The sequence below is a fragment of the Oreochromis niloticus genome, linkage group LG17 (assembly GCF_001858045.2).
Source record: "Oreochromis niloticus isolate F11D_XX linkage group LG17, O_niloticus_UMD_NMBU, whole genome shotgun sequence".
Classification (NCBI taxonomy): Eukaryota; Metazoa; Chordata; class Actinopteri; order Cichliformes; family Cichlidae; genus Oreochromis; species Oreochromis niloticus.
The window spans coordinates 18,810,169-18,829,631 of NC_031981.2; the positions used below are offsets into that span (position 1 = coordinate 18,810,169).

Genomic DNA, 19,463 nt, shown 5'->3' on the forward strand with positions numbered 1-19,463 from the left:
TGTCTGTTTTCTAATCTGTGTTGCTGATAGTTGCTGCGAGCAAGTGATTCCACCTGTAGCTGAAAAGACAAATTAAAAAATGGGGGCGGGGGGAGTGTCAACATCAAACCCCAAAAACGTGAGCGAGGGATGACGAGGCTGACACTAAAAAGGTGCCGAAGCGTGAAAATCGATACCGAGCCGTGATAAATGTTTGATCTGGACGTCTGAAACCGCTCAAACGTCATTTGTTATGAACCCGCGTGTCACACTGACAAATGAAGAAAGAAAACAGAAACGCCTCTGGAAATCATTTCCAGCCCACAGATAAACACATGTAGCAGATTACAGCGTTTGATTTTCGATCACTGCTCAGATCAACTTCCTCACTGCCTGGGCTGCTCTGATGCCGTGTCCAGGGACCCGCACACCCGTCCAATGGCAGACATCCGCTTTGCAAGCCGACTGTATCCTCTCGCTCGGCTATGGCAACGTGCAGAGCTGAACGCTCCGCCGTCCAAGACAATTATCTGCTCTAATGGATTCAGTTGAGACGGGGCCGACCTGAGACGGAGGACTGATTTATTTCATTCTTTCCTAAAGCAGAGCGGCCAATTAAATCGCCTTAACTAGACGTTAGCTTTTTTAGCCAGCTACCCGGGCCCAATTAGGGAGCAGCTGCAGGTGGATTTTAATGGGAGATTTTATGTGAGTGTGTGTCTTTGTGTGTGTGTGTGGATTCTCAGCTCATCTCCGTGTGTCTTTTTTCCCTCCATGTTTATACTTTTGCATGCCTCAGCGACAGAGAGAGTTACTTGGTTATAAGCAAACTTGCAGAGCTGGATTTTCTTTTCCCTCCCTCTCCGAGCACTTCGAGGTCGGCCAGAAAGTGGCTTTGATTTCCGGAAAGTGCTCTTGTTGTTTTTGCAGCCAGTAAGGGAGGGAGCCAGCGAGGGGGAGGATTGACATTGGTGCTTTTCCACCAAAGTAACTAGTGGATTGTATAGATTTGTGAAGTGCTGCGAGCTGGACCGATTCCTACGTTAACAGGATTAGAACATCAGCCAAATGCCCGTCAGAGATGCGGCATTGTTTGAAGCCATCCACTCATCCTCTCCCTGTTTTTCCATCTGACAATCTGTTCTTATTGCGCTGTCAAATTCAGAATGTGTTCTCTGTCATATTTCCCCCGTCCCTGCTGTCACTCAGCGGCTCTTTGACACACATAAATTATACACATTAAGGGGCATTTTTACAGCTGCACAGAGAGAGCAACGAGGGAACGGCGAGGAGGGGGGCGGGAGAGGAAGAAATGGAGCGAGGTGGAGTATGTATTCCATGCCACCCAGAGGCCTGTGTGAGCAGTAATTGCAGTAAAGTGTAGTTAATGTGGGTCAGCAGTTGAGTGGAACCCCAGGGGTCAAAAGGAAAGTAGAGGGGAAGGGGAATGATGGGGGGGAGAAATTCGTGTGGGTCACTGTAAGAACCCTGCCTCGGGTGGAAGGGCTCTGGGTGAAGCTCTGCGATACATCCCACACCTGTCTCTTTTTCCCCTTTTAATAAAGCATACTTTCATTCTGCTGGACTGCAAGGCTTTGCCTCTTTTATTTTCACCCTACCCTACCGCCTGCCTTTTTCCCACTCTTTCTCCAGTCTGAGGTAATTCAAGCCCGCACATTTGTGTGCTGAATAGAGCTGCTGATGCCAACCTGGAGGTTTGGACCAACTAGATACGTCTTTAACCTTAACCCATGGGATTAAGCAAGTAAATTGGAGGTAAAAACATAACCTGTTCATATTCTAAAGAACTGACCTGTAATTATTTTAAATAAAATTACAGGTCAGGCGCTTGGACAAATATATCAGCTCTTTGCTGATCAAACTTTGGCTTTTTGGAGCGTTTTAAAAAACATATATTCTATTTTTATTTCCTAATTTAGTTTTCTGTCTCCTCGAGAATTCAACTCTGTAAAATAGTTGACCTGCAAAGTTAAACTGAATAATAATAAGAGGAAGAATAATTAGCATTGGGATTTGGATGAAATCATGCACATTTCACTAATTTCCATCTTTAAGGAAACTGTCCAGTTTGTAATACTCAGTCAGTTTTATGCCACACAACAATGTCACTTCTGTATTGTTAATAATTTGGACCCCACACAGTGTTCTGATAGCTGTTTACAGTTTATTTGTGACACACACAATGTACTTCAGATCAGCACGAATATTCCAGCGTGGTCAGCTTTCCAGGTGGCCTCACACACACACACACCTCCTCTTCTGGTCTCTGACCAGAAGAGGTCCCTCCAACCTCCTTGGCACTGCCCCTTGAGCTCACTGCACCTCCCCTGCAGCTGAGCCAGGGACCAAACCTCCGCCACAAGGCTGTCTTAAAAATGTTTCAAAAATCATTTTTAAAATAATGAACATAGAGATTTGCAGTAAATTTTTAAATAAATGGCCAATATAAAGTTGTACACATAAAACTTGCCCCATGCTTTTGCGAGCATGTCTGGAGTCACTGCTGTCGTTATGCTAACTACCAGCAACTACGTGAAACTCACAAATCTGCTCTTTCTACCGGTCCATGTTTCCATCGTTACCGGTGCACGGCTTTAAATTAAAGCGCTCTGAAATCCTATTATTCTTTGTGATGGACTGGACTGAACCTGGACTGTGTTAAAGTTCAGAGTTGCACAAAGGCAGAGATATACAGGAAGATTCTTGTATAAGTAATTCTGTAGAGTTAGCATCTATCTGAAGTCAACAAGCTGTCCCAGAGCTTACACTAGCAAAGCAAGCTAACTCGTCCCCATGACCCCATGTGAAGACTGTACACTTTGAAATTCTTGTTTGAAGCCCATATGAATAGCCATGGGGGAAGACTTGTGAAAAGTTTAAAGACCAAACTTTATTTGGAGTCTGTGCCAGGCTAATTCTGGCCCCCGAGCCTTATGTTTGACACCCCACTAATAGAAGTTATAAAGTAGCGTAACTGCACACCCTTTACACTAAAATTGGACTACAGTCAGTTTCTGTCCCTACAGATAGTCTCCACAAATGTACCCCTGAGGGCTAATTATTGGATTTAAAAGTGATTACTTATAAGTGCCTGTTCCAAGCAGTAAAAGGTAGATATTAGGACCATTTATTATAGATTCTGTGGTTGAGCGTGAGGAGACAGTCTGTTATACAAAAAGAAATAAGACTTTAAGGGTTTCCTCATATATTTAAGTTAAATTAAAAGGTATTTAATAGCCGCTGACAAGTTTATTCTGTATCTGTCTTGTACAGGTGGAACAGTGTTCGCCTCACCTCACAAAGGTGCTAGGGTTAAACCTGCCCAGGGCGCTGCCAAAGACGCACTCTAACTTCTAAATATGACAATAATTAAGGTAAAAAATTGTCACTGGACACTAATGACAGTGCCAGTAACTCAGCAGGTGCCACACCAATGACAAGCTAAAGGTCTAAACCTAAAGGTGTAATAAGGTGCTTTATTTTCTGTGAGTGTGTATAAATATAACAATTTCCATCAGCTCAAGATAAAAAATGATAGTCTAGAAACAGTCCAACATGGCCACTGGGAGACAGCGCTGAAACCCAGACTAATGAAAGTCATTTAAGTAGATTAGTTGGCGCTCAGGCTAAGGTGACCCTCCCAACTACTGCGTGGCATGGAGGGGAGACTGGGATGTTCCCATTCAAATGAAGAGTTACAGAAAAAGAAGAAAACATAATGAAATTAATTTGCAAAGAAAGTAAAATTACAGGTCAGGTTGTCACCTGTAAAGCGGGTTTAATTTTGAGACTCTAAGAACACGGCCTCGCGTGTGCCTGATTTTTAGAGAAAGCCGGTGGAAGACATAAGTGAGAGGAAAAAAAACCTCCTCAACTTGCCGATTCAGCCCCCCCTTCAGCTCCTCTGCAGCTCTGCTGTCTCGAGCTGAGAAGTTGGGGTCGACCTGTTGTTGGAGGGGGTAGATGTGTTGACAGAGGCAGGGGGCCGTGGGTCTTCGCTCAGTCAAAGGCCCCCTTCAGCAACCATGAAGCATTTATGAACAGGCATCTCCCTCCTCTGCTCTCTATTCAACTCACAACGGCTGTTTCTCTCCCCTCTTCTTCTTCTCTTTTTTTTTTCTTTTGGCTTGCGAACGCACTGCCCTCCTTTCCCATGTCCCATCTGGCTGTCTTGCTCTTTCTGTTACGTGCACACGTACACTCCAGCGTCTAATAGATTCCTTCCTGTCGCTCCAGATTTGTGCGTGCACGTCTCTGGTGTGTGGTTTTAAGTGTCCCTTTTCGACAACACAAGCAAAGTCTGTCTCCTTGCTCAGAGCCCTCTCGGCCTTCAGGTAAATGTTTGTTCTGCAGAAAAAAAGACACATGCACACAAATTGATGGAAAGAGCTTATTCGTGCTGGGCCCCGGCATCTGCTTGTGGTTGTAGTACAGGTATGCTTATGTGTAAATAAAAACGTGCAGACCTACACCTAAAATATGCACACTCAGTGGCTTTCTGCAGGATTTTGTGTGTGTGTGTGTGTGTGTGTGTGCATTAGTAGCGAATGTGTTGACTCTTAAACAGGTGGAACTCTGGAATATCTGTGTGTGTGTGTGTGTGTGTGTGTGTGTGTGTGTGTGTGTGTGAGGTCCACTCCTCTGCTCTTTGATCCTCATCTTGACAGCCGACCACCTGGGACGCTCTGCCACATGCCGCATGGCTCCCAGGCCCTGGCTACGCCGTGGGAATGACAACACACCGTGGCTAACACAGCGCTAACAGCCAACCCTCCCCTGCACATTATATGCCGTCAGAATCACTAATGCTAACACCAAAAGCTAACCCTCCCATATACAGATATGTAGAAAATGCCACTGGAATCAGAATTCACATCTAGCAGCTAACCCTCCAACATTGTTATTGGAATTGCTAATCGCACACAGGGGGGCAAAGCTTGAACACAGGTGCAATTGGAATTATAATGTACAAAACTGAGGCAATGCTAAAACGCTCCCCCTTGAATACACATAATCTCTACTTTTTACCCAGCATGCAGGAAATATACAGTTGAAAGTTATGTGCCTCTTGCAAAAATAATGACGCTAGTGAGAACACTTGTACATCAGATATTTACTGTATTTTTCCGGGTCAGTCTATGAGACTGATTGGATTCACCTCGGTGGTGAGGAGAGGTAGGTCAAGATGAGTCGCTGGTGTTATCCATGGACAAGCAGGCATGGTGGGGAGAGGCTGGCGGGGGGGACAGGGCAGAGGTCAAACTGGCACCGCACATTGGTGGAAAACAGTACGCATAAGTAGCTTTGAGACCCTTACAGTATACCTCTAAAGTGCATCTGCACAGGCCTTTTCAATTACTTTGCAATTAAACCCTTTATTTCTACTTTTTTAGGAGTGTTTAGATTATTCATTGAAAGTTTTGACTCTTTTGGCCCATCTTTCTCCCCTCACCCCAACCGGTCGTGGCAGATGACTGCCCCTCACTGAGCCTGGTTCTGCCTGGGGTTTCTTCCTGTTAAAAGGGAGTTTTTCCTTCCCACTGTCGTCAAGTGCTCGTTCTTTGGGGTTTTCTCCGTATTATTGTAGGGTCTTTACCTTTGAATATAAAGCACCTTTAGCAAGCTGTGATTTGGTGCTATGTAAATAAAAATGAATTGAACGGATCACCTTCATGTTCCCAAGGTTTGCTTCACCTTTTAGAGCAGGGGTTGGGGAACTCCAGGCCTCAAGGGCCGGCGTCCTGCAGGTTTTAAATGTGTCCTTGATCCAACACAGCTGATTTAAATGGCTAAATTACCTCCTAAACATGTCTTGAAGTTCTCCAGAGGCCTTGTAATGAACTAATCATTTGATTCAGGTGTGCCGACCCAGGGTGAGATCTAAAACCTGCAGGACACTGACCCTCGAGGCCTGGAATTCCCCCACCCCTGTTTTAGAGGGTATGGTGATGTGCACGGCTCATATATTATGTGGGTGTTGGAGTTGTATGCAGTCGTTTCATTGCTCAGTAAAAACTTACATGTATAAAAAGCTTTTACATTTCAAGGATTTTTATTTTATTTGGTTTCCCACTGTTGGTGGAGTTTCATTATTTGATTGTCTCCTCTTATTAGGACTCTAATAGTTCTTTGGACCATTCTTCACCATGGCTGATTTTAATTCATAGGCACACTCCACTGCTAATATTTGTTTAGTTTTAATCTTTTTTTTTCTCTCTAATGGTGCTTTTTCATGTTGGCTTAACTACAACTACAACTACAACTACAACTTCAACCTAATTTAGGATTTTCAGTGCTTCTCCATCATCCGTATCCTCACTGGGTCTAATTTTTATCGTTGAAACGCGGCACAAAGATGAAGCCGAACTGATGGAGATCAGCGATATGTGGAAGCCAGCACTTTTACCACAGAGTTTGGTGTGTATTTCTGGTGACCCACATTGAATACATTTTTACCCAGTGATATTCTGTCAGTCATGATTAATAGCCCCGCTTATCTCCCTGCCTTTAACCAGTAGAAGCTGGTGTGAAACTCTTGGTGGCAAATTGATACTGATAGCTGAAGCGGGGGGGCTTAGGGTTTAGTGAAGTGACACCCCGAGCCGTCTTTCACACTGGGGGTCATAGAGGGAAAACGCTAAGCTGAGAGTTATCCCTGCTAATACACAGGCACTGCACCATCTGAATCACAACACCAATCACGTTGCTGACGCTAGGCTAAGGGCCAACTATTCAACAGCCCTGGCACCCAGAGGACACCGCAGGAATTCAGATCCATTACACTCCCAGCCTCATCAAAGGGACTTTGGGATTTGGATGCTAAACCTGCTCCAGATGCTCACTGTTGGATTTCACTAAGATGCACTGCAGGGCAAGTGTCATCAGGGCTGATGTCTGCAGCACAGGCAACAAAACCTCAACCAATCCACCGTATTCACACTGAATTGATTTGTGCCATAAACACAATGGGGGAGACACCAAGGCAGATGTAAACAATGGTCCGCTCTGCTCATCTCTGGACAAATAAATACACAACAAAATTACCAGATGAGCAGAGCTGGAGGCAGCAGGTCCAAGCATATGAGCATATGAACCTGGACTAAGATGCTGAAGCCATAGCAGTACCTCACTTGTGGCTGCCTCTTGCTGATGTGCAGTTTACTGATCTTCTTAACCAAGTAAGCAGCTGCAGGTGAGCAGAGGTTTAAAGCAAGAAGAAGTCGCTCCACAGTTTGATTTTATCCTGCGGTTGCTCCCATTAATGTATCCATCCATCCATCCATTCGCTTCCGCTTATCCTTTTCAGGGTTGCGGGGAGCGCTGGAGCCTATCCCAGCTGTCATAGGGCGAGAGGCGGGGTACACCCTGGACTGGTCGCCAGGCTGTCGCAGGGCTAACACACAGAGACAGACAACCATTCACGCTCACATTCACTCCCGCATTCACACCTATGAGCAATTTAGATTGATCAATAAACATATCCCCACAAACTTTAATGTATATTAGTAATAATTTGGTCAGCAATTCTACCGTCGTCTCCACTATCTATAAAAAAAAAGCAAAAGGATGAACATGTAGTGAAATTTGTTGCAGTTAGGCTCTCGGGCATAATTCTCCATGACAGGATATTCTTGTGCTTATTGTTTGGGTTTGTAACCTGGGTAAATGTGCATGTTTCACCTGCTCAGACTTTAACATCTCAGATGTTTCTCAGCAAGATTTCTGCACGTTCATATCTGTGATGACTGTAAGAAATTGCTCTTCTCAACTTTGTTACTGAGATCTACGCGATTTTTCTCCAAACTGGTGTGTTTGTTTGTGTCATGGATAACGAGGCTTCCTACAAAAGATTCAGGCGTGAGATAAACGGAAGTGTTTTGGGGGAGACAATAACAGGACGGAACACCTGTGAAAGTCACAAGCTAACAGTAAACTCGCTGTTAGTTGGATGAGCAGCTCTCAACACATTCTCCACATTTCCCAACAGCGGCGGTCACACACGCATGCATCCTTATGGCTGCCTTCATTTCAAAGCAGTAACTTAATGATTGCCTGCATGTGGCATCTTTAAACTGTTTCTACAAAAACATGGTTTATGCTCTCCCCAGAATGGGCACGGTGCTAGTTTCTAGTTTAAACACTGGATTTATTCGAGCCCGCCGTGGATTGCCTTGATAAACGTTCTCCCCGTTACATCTCGTTTGGAAATTTCCCCGTAGCTGTTCAACAGTCGTGTCATGAGGACGTAAACGCAGACACAAAATCCTCACCGAGAGCGATTTGTCCAAACCTTGTGTTTGACATTAACAGCTGCTTGCTGTGTGTATGAGGAAAATAGAAGAGTCACACCTCGGTCTCTGCCCTACATTTTCCTCCCGCTGGCTTATTTTTGCCTGACTGTGCAGGTTTGTGTGCAGACTGAAAATGGCCCACGACTGCGGTGTTTCAGCCCTACTCTCATTTCCCTCCCTGCTTTCTTCACTGCAATTGTGTATACATTTACATCTGAGTCCAGTTGTGGTACTGTGTGAGAGTGTGAGCATGCAAACAGCTTGTAAAGTTTAATTTGCAGGTCTAAAGACATTGCAATGTCAAGGTTAAACGTAGCTTAAATTTTGATTTAAAGTGATTTTTTTAGCAGCCTGATCAGTGAATTGCATTGACACTTCAAACTGAATCACGCCAAGGTTTCAGTCGCTGATTTCTTTATTTTACTTTTTGTCAGATTTACTGTTTTTTCCACTGATTTTAAATGGATTCATTACTTTTTGATGAATCGTTTAAATGTGATCATTTTAAAAACTGCTGTAACATGTGTGTCACCTGAATGTTTCCATTTCCAGCCCACATTTGTCAGAAATGTCGAGATGCAAATAAAGGGAGCATAAATAAATGAGTCAGCGCTTTCTTTGGTGAATGAACGATAAAGCAGCTGTTCACAGATCACTCGAGGATTAATGAAGAGACAACCTTGCTTCTCCGCTTTCCTGCCTTCGTCTGTGTTTCCTTGTTGTTCGCATGTGAGTGTGTGTGTGTGTGTGTGTGTGTGTGTGTGTGTGTGAGTGTGTGCTCATGCATCACTTTGTGTGCACGGTTCCTCCAGGCTCAAGTCATCAGCGTTGAAACAAACTCCCAAAAAAAGCGTTCCCTTCCTCTCCGTTAGGATGTTTTGTCCTTAACATTCACTCAGCGTCTCCCAGTGTCGACAGGTGATGCCAGGCAGATGAAGAGAGAAAATGCTCTTTGTTGCTCCTTATGCTCATCTCTCCCTCTCTCTCTCTCTCTTTCTCCCCAGGCTGCTGTTTTGTCACGTTTTACACAAGGAAAGCTGCCCTTGAAGCTCAGAATGCACTGCATAACATAAAGACCTTAACAGGGGTGAGTGTCTGTCCTCATTCTCCTCTGCCTACTTTCTCCTCTAATCACACACTTACAGCGGTACCCCGAGGCAGCCCCGCCCGACCCCGCCCCACACCGACCTGTGCTGTGTATGTGTGTGTGGGTGTGGGTGGGTGTGAATACGCAAGTAACTGCCTCAGTGTGTTGCGCTGCTGCCACAGAGCATTTGTGAGTGACCGAGAATGCGAGCAGATGACTGTCAAGGTTAGTTCAAAAGTTTGGAGGGAGTTTATGTCCACTGGTTCTTTCCAAGCTCAAGTGTGAATGTCATAAAAGTCAAAAACCATTATTACCACCATAATAGCCACCGGGTCACCAGGGGACTGTCTAGAGTTAGAAAAGTTTCTAGAAAGTAAAAAATGATCCCTTTCAGACATTTGTTCAGTTTTTATTGTTAAAAAGATTTTGGATGATCCAAAAAAGGAAAAATTTCTAATGAAAGTAGGTGGACTTTAGCCTAAAACCCAAGCTCTACCTTTATCCTAGAAGGTTAGTCAGTGTAGCCTACCTAATAGAAGAACCACGGACCATGGTTTGATATGTACACAGATAGAGGCAAATAAGATCCTAGTGTTGCACCATCACTCAGCCGCAGACTTTGGAGCTGCATGTAAAAACCTCAGTATTTATCCTGTCGGCTCTGGGTGCAGACAGTAGTCCCGTGAGTTCACAGCAATCGAATGGACATAGGGTCTCCCGCCTCCTGCGCACTATCCTGAAATCACCTTTAAATAAACCAAATTGACTATTTCCAATATGGAGAACCTGTCAGAAGCAGACTGTACCACGCTGTGTGCCACATATGAACCAGTGCAGCTGAGGACAGTGTCCCAACCTGAGTCTCCTGATGCCGTCTGGAATTCATTTGTGAAAAAAGTTCAAGTCGTAGCACTACGTGCTTCATGTGTCAGTCCCACACAGTCTCGTGTTGATCTTTAGTGGCTTCTTCCACCTGTTACTGGTGCTGCTACCACCTACGATTAGACAACGTGCTTCTACATTAAAAGTCCACAATAAGAGACCGGAGAGGTAGTGGAAGCACATATATATACTATCATTCCCTCAGCACTTCCCATGTCCTGTATTTTACTGTATATAGTAACCATTTGTACATCATACAAATTACTCTTTTATTTTACTTGAATCATCATTTTTAGCAGTTTTGGCTTTTTTTTTCTTTTTGGGTTTTTTTATTTTCAAACATAATTCAAATTGACTTTTTCTCCCTGAGCCTTGTGCTGGTGTAACAAGTGAATTTCCCCAGTGTGGGATTAATAAAGTCCATACCCATCTATGTAACTCTCGACGGTGACATGCGAGTTAAAGACTCATCTTTTAGACAGTTTTTAAGAGTTGCCTTTTACTTTTGTTTGTAATTTCTCTTTACACACTTTGCACATTGTGAAAAAGCGACACAGAATTCAGAGGTTTCCAGTTTGGAACTTGCTGTGTAACGCGTATGTACACAACAAAGACCACATCTGACCAGCTGCGAGCGCACTCGTTGCCAAATGCAGTGGTCTGATTGGTCACATTTGATTCCGTTCAAAAAGTAATAATAATGATGACAAATTCATCCTGTGATATTACGTGGTGGATATAAACGGCCGCGTTAAGAATTGGTGACTCTTAAAAATTTTTTCCTTAACACACAAACTTTTGCACTGTCCACTTCCTGCTGTGACAAAAGAAATTTCCCACGTGTGGGACTAATAAAGGTTATCTTATCTTATCTTTTATAACATTTTACAAAGTCACTAACGTACCACATTTAACACTGTGCACTTCTGCACACAAGATGCATCCTATGTAATGTGGGTTTGCTCTCTGTTTGTCACTGATTAGAATGGCTGTAACAGACTAATGAGCCTGCTAGTCAGTTGGTGAGAGTGGGGCACCAACTGCTGATAACATATCAATGCGCTGACAACATCGAAATTGAGTGCCAGCAGGTGAGGAGACGTTTCCACTGAAAAACAAACATTACAACTAGTTATTGCCAGTGATTTATAATTTATCGGCTTTTAGTGTAATGATATCATCTGCTGTTGTTTCGCAAAAATGTGTTGTCCAAATTTATTCCAAGCAAATGTTCACCAAAAGCTGACAATCACCCACTCGTCCCCACTTTATATTTTCATTACTGGCTTCGGCAGTCTGCAGGAGTTTGTGTTGTGTTTCCCTTTGCTTCTAGCCTGCACGCTCATCCTTGTGCAAAGATGATTAGAGAACAATCATCAAAACACGCTGCCACTAACAGTCGAAAAAACACTTGCATGTTTATCTGCTTGCTGGCATCTGTTCCTGCTTTTCTGGACACCCGTGCATATGCCTGACTATAAAGGAGTGTGCTGGTGCTCCATTTTCCAATATTGTTCCCTCTTGTGGCCCAGGAGAGCAATAGAGGAAGTGGGCTGAAGCTTGCTCGCACTCTCACACTTTTAGCCCTGGGTGGATATTTAGAGGCCCCCAGATCCCTTCTGCTCAGGTTATTGGCTGCTTCCCCACCCCTCTCCTCGTCTGTGCCAGCTAACTGGAATCTCATCAGTTGAGCGCCTGCACGCTCTTACTTCTGTCGGTTGGATCAGTGGATAGCCCCCCTGGGCAGGACAGGGTGGATACTACGAATCCCACAAGAGCCGTACGTGGGATTTATGCTCCCGCTCCCGATTCAGAGTCAATCTTGTTGTTTTGCACAGAGTCACCGTGTTAATTGCTCGTGGAATAAGTATGTTAAATTTCGGCTGTTTCTCTGCACCGTGAGAGCTTGTCACTTATCCCTGGTTGGAGGTGTGAAACAGCCCAGGGGAGGACACATACTGCAGCAGTTTCAGGATTATAGGAACATGAAATCGCCTTCTTCTACACCATAACACCATCCCTCCCTCTGTTCTGTCTGGTCATCCCTCCTCCTCACTTACTTCTCTCTCCTGGAGCATTCGTTTGGGCCTTTTTGATGTCAGGTAGCAGTAAATTTGGGTCTGTATTTGGTCTCAGAAGCAGAGGAAACAACACATTATCAGAGCATCTTTAAAACTTCAGCACAAAACATTACACCTAAACTTGCAGAAAATGCTTTTCTTAACATTTAAATATCTCTATCTGGAAAGTATAATGCCTCTGGTAGGTAATATCTGTCATATGGAAGCCGAGCAAGAATATAGTAAAACATTTCTGTATATTTAATTCTCTAAGCTTGAATGAATCGCATTTAGTTTAATTTAGGGTTAGGGTTGATATTTCCAATCAGGAGCGTATCTGCTCGTCTCTATCAGCCCTCTATCACTTACAGATAACATTTCTTTAGAGACGTCCTTCATGGCAAGGTTTTCTAACTGCTGTAGCCCACAGGGAACGATCAGCAGGAGGAGATTTTTAGCTTTATTTTTTTGGGATGGTTAATTTCTCTTTGATTTAATTAGCGGTAGTTTTCACTCTGAAACAGCTGAGTTCTTTGGCTCAATGAAAAGTTGGAACAGAGCAGAGTCATGAAATAAATAATAAATAAAGGAATAAAAATTAGTTTTAAGACGTGTTTTCAAAAACTGTAATACCATGGACAGGGAGGTGTAAAAAAGCTCAGCTGCCCCTGGTTTTCACTCCGGTAGTTTGGACTACCAGGAGCAGCTGTTCCATAGACCTCAGCAACCTTGAGGGTACATATGGAGTCAGCAGCTCAGATATGTACGATGATGCTGATCCATGAAAGGTTTTTAAAAACTTAAAAAATAATTAAATCTTAAAATGGGGGGAGGCCAGGATGCGTAATGTTCTTGCAATGGCGAGTACTAGTTAAAAGACAAATCCCGGCATTTTGGACTAACTGCAGGCGAAAAAGGGAAGCTTTACTAAGGCCAACACAGTGTGCTTTACAATAGTCCACACACATTGTGATAAAAGCATGAATGAGACAATTCAAACCTTTTAAAAGATAAAGCTGATTTGATGGTGGATAACAGCCTCAAGTGGTAAAAACTAGTGTTAATAACAGAATTCAGCTGCTTATCTAGTATAAAAATCACGGTCCAGTTTAACACCAAGGTTTCTCACTGTGGGTTTAACACAAAGGTCTAAAAGACGAGCAGCACAGAGTCTGAACCCAGTGACCCCGGTCTTACTTACTGTAGATTCGCTTTAAAAATCAGATGTGGTGGTTAAAAATGTAACCTGTATTTTAAGCAGTAATACGTAACAAGTAAGCCATATTTTCTTGGTTACATATTAAGGAGGGAAATCCCACTCTGCATATAGGTTTGGGTTATCACAGACTTCTGCATCCATTCTTATTTACCACTTCATTCTTTTTGCATCCAGAGGATTCACCCACTGCTGGCCTTTAGAAAGAATGAAGGTTTAATGCACGTATGCCCTGGCTTAGCTTTTCAAACCTGCAGGCTACATTCATCTTTTATATACAGTCTGTCTATAGTCCATCTGTCTTCTCTAGCAGTCGTTCAAGATAAAAACAAGCAGGTTCTGACCATTCCTCAGTACTTCTGCTGGCTGGCAACTGAGTGACTCAAAGCATGAAATAAAATTTAAAATTAAATATTTTTTTTTACATCATTCTTGTAGAGGATTAAAGCAGTTTTTCTAACCCCAAATTGTGTCTTTCAAGCCCTTCATGGCCCCAGCTCTGGGTTAGGGCAGCCCATTTGTAGCCTCACAGGCAAGCCCCAGGACAAAACAACCCCACTGAGCCACCCACTACTGCTTGTAGGGGTTGTAGCTTTTTGCCAAGTGCTGTAACAGAGTTTTTAAAAATGAAGCTAAAAGTTGTTTCTTTGAAACAAGAATCTGCGGAGCCCAGCGGTGAGATTTGAAAGGTTGCTCATAAGTGCTGGGAGTAAAGGAAAGTTTATTGTCTCGTTTGTTCATGAAAAGCTTCTGGGAGCAGCAAGTATTAAAAATGTTAACCCATTTAAAAAAAAAAAAAGCAGGTGACACGTATGCAATTAAACCCGCATCATATTCATCATGTCAGAGCTGGACAACAACGGCTTATGCGATTGTCCTGTATTGATGGACGGATATGGTTTTAGATTTAATATACAGGGAAGAGGACCGAGCACACACTTGCAAAACACTAAATCAATAGCAGCATAATGACAGAGCATTGAGTGGTTTACGCTGGATGTTTTTTGAACTGGCTTCAACTCAGCTCAAAATGAAAAAAAAGGGCAAAAAAATAAAATAAAATGAGAGGAAGGATCCAGTGGGAGGCAGAAATAAACAGATGATGAGGATGGCGGATTAATTGCTGAATGAGGCATGTCAAGACAAAAGGAGAGCAGACAGAGAGAGGGAGAAATTGAGCGGGAGGTTAGCAAAGGTGATGGGCAGATGGACAGGAAAAAGGTGGAGTAGAGCACTCCAGCACGCTCGAGGGCAAAGCAATAAACGGGGCGCAGTTAAAAACCAATACCTGCTTATTAACTTCCCCACTCTCCTGGCTTGTAAAAAGCCAGCAGAACAATGTTTGTATTGGCACTCATCCCCACCCTCGCTCTATCTCTCCTTCCAAACCCAAGGCCCTAACAGGCAGAGATGCAATCAGAGTGGAAAGCTGGACGGGGGCCAGACTGGAGAAAAGGGCACCGGTATTGGCAGCCATGTTGGTTTAGGGCAAAAAAAACAGTTGAAAGGCTGCCATTTTTTGAGAAAAGGGATAAGTGAAGGGGGTCTGTGGTTTTTTGTGATGAATCTCTCCCTGCTCGGCTCTCACAGAGGTGATGGCGGTGGCGAGAGCGGTGAGGTGTAGGCTTCCTCGCCAGGTGGAAAAAAAACAAGAGAGAAAGAAAAATGACAGCGCCGCTTGTTGCTTCTCTCCCGGCCCCATCTCCATCACTCCTCTGATGTCTCTCCTGGAGATTTGTCAGCGATCCGTCAGCGCACTCGTACCAAATGTATGCATATGTGATTGTATGCATGCAGAATGTGTATATTCATGTCAGCTCCAGACATGCCTGTCATATTTCAACGATGAAGTAATGTTTCTAGAGAAGATACAGGTCACAACACGAACTGAGTGTCAGAACGATTTTTCTTTTCAGTTTTCACCTCAGTTTTATCAAAAGCAAGGTTATCATTTACTTTTTCTTTTGGTTGATTGCTTCCATTTTGTTTAGTTCCAAGAAGATAGTGGTCAGCAAACAAGATTATATTTATGAGTGTAGCTCAACTTGCAAGGTAAAGTTTCATGGCTGCTGATGCTGAATGACAAGGATTTCACTTTTCAACCACTTCTTATGCAGCCTATGCAGAGAAATATGGGATATTTTTACACTTCAGATTTTGAAATTGTGAAACTGCGAAAATATACACTGCCAGTGTGTATGCATTAGAGGCTGTGGTTTGTGGATTCTTACATCTTTTGAGCCAGGCTAGCTGTTCACCCTGTTTCTAGCTAAACGAAGTGGAAGCAAGCTAATGTTTCTTATTTAGCTCTAAACTCAGTGTAATAAATAAATATAGCCAAATATAGTCCCACGTTGATTTGTGGAGTAAAGGTTTAAAGCCTTGAGTTTTCATTATGGATGTCTCCAGTTTGGATTATTGGAGCCAGTAGTGACCATATGTGACAAATAATGGTGGTTAGTATGGTTGCATTGCAAAAATACCAGCTAATTGATGCTCAAATTAGAATTTTGCTTACGAAAACTAGAGTGTAGGTGTCTTGAATGGTTCGTTAATACATCAGACCTCACTATAAGCCATGTTGTGGGTCAGATTAAAAAGCCCTGAAAGACACCAACCTTATAAGTTTCAGTCATCATTCAGACACACAAAGGCTTGTTGAGCACCAATGGTGTCAAATTTAGATGCAGTGGCATCGTTTACTGGCATAATTTTTTAACGTGCAGGGTTAAGGTTTTGAAAAGGGACCATGCCGTCCCATGCCACACTCTTTTCTGAGATCCTAACCAAGTATTTTCTGTGAAAGGAAAAAGAGGGTGAAAGAGCAAAACATAAAGCTTACAAAGAGGAAGCGACAAGTGCCGTCACAATCGATGTGTTAAGGCACGAACGCCTAAAGCTGCAAAGTTGTGCTCAGCTCAGAAGCTGATGGCTCAGCTGATAATCACCTTCACAACAAGTTGGCAAATCATATAAAAGTCACTCTGTTTCACCTGCTATAGCGTGCCTACAGCTGTTGCTGCCTCTGCAAGCTGCTTTGCAACCCAGCCCAGTTCTTCCTTCTGTTTCTGATATTAAATCTGTTGTAATTGTGCTGACTTTGTTCTTAATGAGGGGATCTTCCACTTCTGGCTTACCGTGTATGCACATGGAAATATTTGCAGACTTGCTGAAGCTAGAAAATCTTACTTACTTGCTCGATTGAAATCTGTTTATACAGCTTAAAGATTCAGATCTGTCCTAGACGATGCAGTTCATATGGTTACTCTGAAATTGAGCTTCAAAAACGAATAAATTCTGAAGATGTGGCACTTGCTGTGTGGCGCAGGTAGAGGGCTTTTCTACACCCAGTTGTTTCATTACAACCCTCGGGCTGCTGTTTTGTGTGTGGACATCCATCCTCACACCCGTCATCTTTCAAACAATAGAATTTGTGACCGTTCATGAATCCGACCATTCATGCTTTCACAGTCAATAAAACTGCGTTCAGTTTGACTATTCCACCTCAGTAATAGCAGTGTCGCTAGGCAGCACGGCACATAAATCAGCAGGTGGATTAATCTATAAAAAAGTAAAGAGAAAAATAAAAAACAAAAAATAATGAGTTTTCTGCATGGCACACACACGTAGAGCCTTTTCGGCGAGGACAGATAGGCACGACTGTTTCTCTAAAACAACAGCTTTCACTAGAGTTGTTTCTAATGACGCGCTAATGAAGCTCGGGGGGGGTGGAGACAAAGTGTGTGCGTCTGTCTGCGTGTGCATGTGTTGCCTGGAGAGCCATGTGTTCATCTCTCCAACTCTAATAGCACTGGAGAGGGCTAAATATGCTTTTTCTTCTCTCGCGCGCACACACAGACACACACAGAAAACCCTACCATAGCCCATCTATCGTCGAAAAACATGCCCTGTACCCCTGGAGCGATGTAAAGCCATAAGACCCAACCCCTGCTGCATGGACTGATCCACACCCCTGCATGACTCTTGAGCACACACACAAGCTCTACACTTTCATGTGCTCGCAAGCATATGCCCCAGCACAGCCTGAGTTTATTGCATTATTTTTTTTCTCCCCCTTTCACCTTTTTTTAATGCCCCCCTCCTGGTCCTCTCCACGCTAACACAACGGCGAGACTTGCACACGAACAACAACAACACACGGCGAGTTAAAGCCTGTCAGCCTGCCTGTCAGACAAGGTTGTTTTAGATTTTCCACTAAATTGAACTCTTTCATTAGTGGCTGACAGATGTCTAAATGCCCAGTGTCTCCCCCCTCCTATTTCCACCCTTGACGCCCGCCGAGTGGGCCCCAGGGCTGCTGCTCCCCATCTGAAGCTGGGGTTGGAGGAAAGAGGGTGGAGGGAGGATGGAGAGATGGAAGGAGGGGAGGGATGGGAGCTAATCTAGGACGTGTCCTCTGGAGTGCCCTCCAGCTCGGAGAAGTTCAGTCTTTTTATCCTCAGTTTTCTTTTCTCACTCACTCCACCTCTTGCCCTCTCTCCATCCATCCCTCGCTCACTTTCTGTCTTTCTTTTGTCCTGTTGAGTCTCTCACTCCATCTCTGTCCCTCTCCATCGCTCCTTTTTCTTTGTGAAAAAGGATGAAAAAGCCCTTTGATTCACAGTTTCTCCCAAGGATATTTCTTTCTGACAGTAAGACGGAAGGGAGGGGAGGGAGGCAAGGGAGAGGAAGGTTGATTAGGGTGTTGGCTAGGATGGTGTGGAGGGCGTTGGGGTGGGGTGTGTGTGTGCGTGGGGGGGGGGGGGGGGGGGGGGGGGCATCAGACACGATCAGTCAAGCCCAGTCCTCCATGTGGGCGGATCAGAGCGTTTGTTGAGCACCAAGCTTGATAAGAAATGTGGGGCTCATTAAAAGCTACCATCGTACTGAGACCACACACACACACACACACACATACATGCAGGTCCCCACTTCCCTTACCTTTCCGCTGGTGAGATAATTAGTGATGCTCCACTGCCAGAGCACAAGCACAAGGTTGTGTGTGTTCGCACATCAAAGGCCCCTCATCAAAGTAAGTGTGATCTGGAGCAAGGTTAAGGTTTAAAAGCAGCAATTTACAGTCCAGAGACAAAAGCCATTTAATCGGTCATTTATTATTATTTCAAGTTGGCGGACAAAGCTGCAGACAGAACCGCCGACTGTAAGTGATAATGTGCACTATCAGTTTGAATGATGTGAATGAAAGAATCATATTCTTTCATGCACAAGGCCTGGCGGTCTTGAGATTCTCACTGTTCCTGTCTTTGAAGGGAATTCGTGAGCTCGCTTTGAAACAATCGAAGATTCTGGCTGCTTTCTCGCTGCAGGCGTAAGTGTTTACTGCGGCTCATTTTTTCTGCACGACGGTTGAATTTAAATGTAAAATAAAGTGCTGTGCAAAAGTCTTGAGCCACCCCGCATATCTTTTAAATCTTGCATCCAAGGAACAAGTGGTCTTGAGTAATAATTATCCAGGCTTTCTGAAGGTGTTTCAAAGGTTTTCTTTAGACTCATTGAATCCTCGTACCTGACCTTTGTCAGAGGAATGGTGGCTTTTATGTTTAAGTCACTTAATACTGACTCCTGAATCATTTAAGCATAAAAAAGGAGTCTAACTTGAAGGAAGAACCAGTATTGTGTCTACATACAACTTTCTTTAGATGAATCTATGAAAAATGCTTAAACAGTTTCACAGGAATCACTTGTTGGTTGCCCCAAAAAGTGATTCCTAAACATCTACTAGCCGAAGAAAGATTCTTGCCATGGTGTGTTTCCTTTCAAATTTTGAGGAAACTTGTTGAGGACAAGAGAAGAAATGTCATGGTAAATGGTAAAGGGACTGGTTTATTTAGAGCACCTACGCCTAACCCCCCGCCCCCCCAAAAAACAGATTATGTAGAACAGATAATCAGTATCTGAAAGTCATG

The 19,463-nt window shown here is 43.7% G+C and overlaps 1 protein-coding gene across 33 annotated transcripts in view; it reads left to right on the forward strand.

The window, feature by feature from the left end:
- Positions 1-19,463, forward strand: part of celf2 (cugbp, Elav-like family member 2) — a 236,708-nt gene that overhangs the window by 148,717 nt on the left and 68,528 nt on the right. For all 33 annotated transcript variants that reach the window (XM_025899580.1, XM_019346845.2, XM_019346846.2 and 30 more), the window contains one exon: positions 9,296-9,378. In XM_025899580.1, coding sequence (XP_025755365.1) covers positions 9,296-9,378 — 83 coding nt within the window. The remainder of the gene's footprint in view (positions 1-9,295; positions 9,379-19,463) is intronic.